General features: G+C 41.6%; 1 protein-coding gene across 1 annotated transcript; it reads left to right on the plus strand.

Moving 5' to 3' along the window:
- The first annotated feature begins 3,602 nt into the window (after positions 1-3,602).
- LOC129239197 (acanthoscurrin-1) lies at positions 3,603-4,538 on the plus strand. Its single transcript, XM_054874537.1, has one exon. It carries the CDS (start codon positions 3,892-3,894, stop codon positions 4,486-4,488), a length of 597 nt encoding a protein of 198 aa, XP_054730512.1. The 5' UTR covers positions 3,603-3,891; the 3' UTR covers positions 4,489-4,538.
- Positions 4,539-5,819: the final 1,281 nt, after the last annotated feature.

The following is a 5,819-nucleotide window of genomic DNA, read 5'->3' on the forward strand; positions in this document are numbered from 1 at the left end:
GGGAGGCCTCCTCTGGGTTGGGACGATCAGGTGGAGAAGGACTTGGCATAACTTGGTGTGTCCAATTGGCGCCGGTTAGCACGCGGAAGAAACGACTGGTGCGCTTTGCTAAACTCGGCCAAAATCGCGTAAGCGGTTATCCCGCCAATCGAGAAGAAGAAGGCAATAGGGTACTTTGAATGAATGAATGAAGATTTGCAAGAAAATTATTATTCGGAAAACTGCACTAGAAGTCTTCTCAGATAAATTTTAACCAAATAGAACTGTAGGCTTTAACGAAAATAGTAACGCAAATACACAGAAAAACTCGTTTTTGGGGTTTTTAACGCCACTTTTCTCGAACCCGGATATAAAAGGCTTTGATGGCTAGCCAAAAAGCACCCGATCGGCGGGCTATCGCGCTAATCAAGAAGAAAAAGTATTAAATTGAGGATCGCACAACTTCAATAGCGACAAATATATGGAAGTTTGTCGAGCATATAAAAATATGTATCACAAGAATATTAGTTTAATTTTACTGATAATTTAAGCAACAGTACTTTTCTTTTGGAATGCATGAAATTAATATTATTACACTTAATTCATATAAAATATGCGCCTCTACGGTATCCTAACTTTTTGCATCTCGTCTGATTTGTTTTGCCGTTATGAGCAGGAAAATGGCCAACCCGACCTTGGAGACTTGTTTTTGCGGTCGCTATTCATAGTTTGGTTTGGTTCCTGAAGTTCATAATAAACAATACCGGCCATATCCCACCAAATAGACAGGAGAGGTGAAGGCCATCTCTAGGGGTCGGTTCCGGTGTTTCATCTTTATCTAACCATTGACGTTTGCGAACAGAATTTTTTTAAAGGACCCATTTTTCATCACCAGTAACGATACGGTTCAAAAAACTTTCATTTTCAAGCCGTTGCAGCTGCTGAGAACACACATTCGCTCTCTGCTGAAGGTTGGCGACGGAAAGTCTATGCGGAACCCATTTTCCCAGCCTTGAAACCTTTCCCAACTGAACCAGGTGCCTGTGAACTGTTCCATGCGATGAATTTAACCTCTGAGCTATCATATCGACTGACAAATTTGACTCAGCTTCCACGAGTTCGAGCAAGACGTCGGAGTTAAAGACTTCAGGACGACCAGCCCGCGGGGCATCCTCCACGTCGCAGTTACCACTTCGGAATTTTGAAAACCACTTTTGCGCAGTCCTTGCATTCACGGTATCCTCTCCGTGAACAGCGTTTATTTCTGCAGCAGCAGTTGTTGTATTTTTACCACTTTTATAAAAAAAATACAAAATATGCTCTTACACGCGTTCGAAGCTTCCATTTTATTTTTTAACAACACGTGCTTCTATCCGCGATTAAAATCACTTGTTGAATGCAAAGAAAATATAAATAGTTCCGTTATATTCCGCGAATAATTTTTTGTATGCAAAAATCGTATAAAAGTGAAATTATGGGTAAAATACGCACGAACTTATGGACTGGCCGATAATTAGGGGCGCACCATAGATCAATGTGGTCGCAGTGTATAAAGGCCTTGGCTTAACCCGTACAACCATTACCTTTACCAAAAGTCTGTAAAGCCATATTACAAAATACTCGTTTGAATTAGAGTAGAACAAAACGTTGAAATTGCTGCTACCACAACCGCATGCAAACGTTCGCAACTTTTACACGATTTATCGACCAAGTAATTATGTGCGATATGCGATCCATTTGAATTGCCTAACTCGTTTTTTGACCAACCGTCAGTTTTTTCTCCCTTTTTGGTGAATAAGTTTTAAATATATTTTCATATAAAAATTAATATTTCATAATATTTCTTATGCAGAAATTTATAAAACTAAATAAAGTTTATTAGTAGACGAGTAGTACGACAAAAGCAAAAATAACGGAGATTTCTTCTGCGAATTTGTTCTCGCCATATGCATTGTAAAATTTGTCACAGAATTTATGGCAATACTTATGGCGGAAAACCTGGCAGCGAAATACGCGAGGAGGTTGGTGGCTGCTGGAGTATTCACCTGCAGAACCTTCGGTCACAGCTCAATAGGAAAGTGGAGCTCAGGTTGCACAGACTATATGACTCCGTACTTTAGTTGGGAAAGAAGGTTTCGCACTACAATTGAAGAGGAGGGATGGCACAAAGGCATGAAGTCTGGCCATAGGACATTTCACATCTATACAGATGGCTCTAAACCCTTAGACGGAGTGGAAATGGGCCTTTACTGCTCAAAACTAAGGATAAGACAGCCTATCAAGCTGCCAGACCACTGCAGTATATTCCAAGCGGAAGTTTTTGCTGTGGGGAAGCCGCGGGGCTAGCCTACACTAGAACAAGAAAGAACTCAACAGTAATATATACGTGGATAGTCAAGCAGCAATAAAAGCAATAAGCTCATATTGTATTAAGTCCAGAAATGTTCGACGGAGCAGGGAGTCCATAGAAGGGCTAGCCGCAAACATAAGGCTGCATATCAATTGGGTACCTGGTCACAAAGGCATTATGGGGAACGAAATAGTACAATAACAAGAGAATGACATACCAAAACCGCTAAATACAATATATAATATTTATAACAAAATGGACGACTACATGAAAAAACTTGGGAAAGCTAGGTGGACTGATCTGACCACATGCAAACCAGCAAAAGTTATGTGTAGAACTAATGACAAGAAACTGACTCAATTCGTACTTACGCTCTCGCGAAAGCACTGCAGAACTATCATAGGTATGCTAACAGGTCATAATCTATTGGATGCACATGCGTACAAGATAGGGATTGCTAACACGGACAAATGCAGAAAATGCAGAGAGGATGTTGAGGAAACTTTAGAACACCTTCTGTGCGTTTCCGCGTTTCCGGCATTATTAAAACCACGACTAAGATGCCTGGGAGCCCCACTGTTTGAGGGTCTGGAAGACGTCTCAAAAGCGGAGCTCCCAGCCTTACTTAGATTCGCCAAAAGCGCTGACATCCTACATGATGTCTACTTTAGGTATTCATAAAGGTCGGTCTCCATCTGGTATCGCTAGGGACCAAAAGGTCCATGCGTGGCTTGTTGCCAACCAGGCTAACCTTATGGCAATACTAAGTATACATCAAAATCTGCTAAAACAATGTCTTTACTATTTAGAATGGAGCTGCATACATAATTATGATTATACACACATACTTACACATATGAATGCAGTTATCTATCATCAATCAGTTTACCTCACTAACAGTCTCTGCGAAAAACATAACGAACTGATTAGTAATTTAGAGAAAATAAGTGGAAAGAAATATTAAATCCAGAATAAATAAAAATTGCACTTAACAGTACAAATAAATGTGGAACCGTTTAGTTCTACACTAAACAGTTCACAGCGAGCGAAAGTGTTAATTCCATTGAAAGACGTTGACCAGCCGAAACGGCAGAAACAACACCACCAACAACAAAACCAGCGACGTTCGGAAGAAGTAAGTTGAATTGCTATTCTAGCGGTCACACCAGCCGAAATCCTACCTACACCGTATGAGTGAAGAAGAAGAGATCAGGTGACGTTTGACAATTTTTTATGTTTTGTTTATCTTTAAACTTTTGTTTGCCTGCTAATATTTAGAGGCTCATTGGGCGTAACTGAGACTCAATTGTTGGTGGCCGTTGTTTTAGTACACGGCCAAGTTTAGATAGAACAATACAAGCTTTGTTTCCGACTCAAACGAAAAAATCGACTGGACGGTGTTGAACATTTGTATAAATGGACATTGGCGGTCATTGGATGGCATCAGTCAAGTTGCATTCTTCAGTGGATTAGCAGGTATACCGAGAGTCGCACAAAACAGGAATCACCGGTCACACGACACATTCTACCTCAAACAAAGGATTAGGAATAATTAACCTAAAATGAAGATCTATATTTGTGCAGTTGCTTTAATCGCACTCATAGTGCCCAGTCAAGCGACTTTTGGTAAATTGGCGCTACTCTCGGCAGTTGGAGGTGGCAGCACCGGATATGGTGGCGGTAATTACGGCCCGGGCTATGGTCCAGGATATGGAGGTGGTTATGGAGGTGGTTACGGAGGCAGTTATGGAGGCAGCTATGGTTATGGCGGTGGATACAACGGTGGCTATGGTGTTACGCCCTACTCCAATGGTGGTGAAAATGTGGTAAAAGTGATTAAAGTGACAGTGGTGCCCGGTGGCGGTAGTTACGGTGGCGGCTACGGCACAGGCTATGGTGGATATGGTTATGGCAGTGGCGGTTATGCGAACGGAGGTGTGGCCACGTCGGCGGTTGTAACGCCTGTGGTGTCAACCATTTCAGCTCCTGTAGCAGCTCCGATAGTGGCTCCAATTCCAGCCCCAATCTCCTATGGAGCCACCTATGGCAGCGGTTACGGTTATGGCGGTGGCGTTGGTTTAGGATATGGTGGTGTTAGTGGTGGTGGCATCGGCGGCATTGGCGGTTTAGGCGCTTTGGGTGGCGGTGGCTGGTGTTGAGCGAAATCGGAAGCGATATGTGACTTTGTGACCCTTGGTTAATTCGAAATAAAGCGACGAATGTGGAACTATCGAAACTATTGAAAATTGTAAATATTATTATGAGTAATTCAGTGTTAAAGCGAATAATAAAGAGTGTAGAATTTCCAGAAAATACATTTGTTTGTATGCCATCTATTTTGTTGTTAATCAAAAGCAATGCATTTTGTTATAATTTTTATTCTGGCCGCAAGCTCCATTTTCTTATTAATTTATTTACATTTTCTCACCTTACCATTTTAGTCTAACTTTTTTCCCTTTTATTTGTTTGAAGCCCATTTTTATAATTTGTATATTCGGGATTTTTTGTGTGAGCAAACAATTAGCACTTAGTGAACTATTTTATACTTATACTCGTACCAGTACCCAAATTATTACTACCCTGTAGTAAAACGTGTTAGCTTAGAACTAGTCCCGAACTAGTTCCTAAAGGGCTGATACTATATTAGCTCTCGCCCAAATACCATAGTTATCCACACAAAGCTTGCAACTGACTTTATAAAGCGATGCCAGTATCCGCGAAATAGGGGGGAGAGGGGTAAGCTGGTTCAAGTTGAATACTTTAATACAATTCTTTAGCTAGAAAATACAAAACTACTATCGCGGACACCATAGCTGATTAAACAGAATAAAATATTAGGTGCGCAACTAACTTCTCCTTTTTTTGGATGAAAATACCACTTTATTCTGAAAAAAATGGGTACAAGTGAATCATTGAAAGTATTGCCCATCGCTGACTACTACTTTTGCCCATCTTTCTGGTAGATCTCGTATACCGTCGCGGTAAAACTGAGGCTTTCCAGGGATCAAGCCATTTTTTGATGTCTTCCTATGAATGGAACTGCTGGTCAGCTACATAGACCATGTGCCATCGATCGGAACAGGTGATAATCGGACAGCGCAATATCTAGAGAATATGGCGGGTGGGGTAGGATTTCCCATTTCACTGTTTCCAGATAGGTTTTAACGGGTTTGGCAACGTGAGGCCGAGCATCGCAATGCTGTAGAATCACTTTTTCATGCCTGTCAGAGTCTGGCGTCCGCTTCTCACGCAGTGCTCGGCTCAATCGCATCAATTGAAGTCGATACGGATCCCCAGAGATGGTTTCGCTTAGTTTTAACAGTTCATAATAAATAACACCGACTTGGTGCCACCCAATATATTGCATAACCTTCGCAGCGTGAATATTCGGCCGAGGCGACTACGTAGAGGCATGACCGGGCAGTCCCCTTGATTTTCTTTTCTTTGGATTACTGTAATGAATCCATTTTCCTTCACCCGTCACGATGCG

The sequence above is a fragment of the Anastrepha obliqua genome, chromosome 2 (assembly GCF_027943255.1).
Source record: "Anastrepha obliqua isolate idAnaObli1 chromosome 2, idAnaObli1_1.0, whole genome shotgun sequence".
Lineage (NCBI taxonomy): Eukaryota > Metazoa > Arthropoda > Insecta > Diptera > Tephritidae > Anastrepha > Anastrepha obliqua.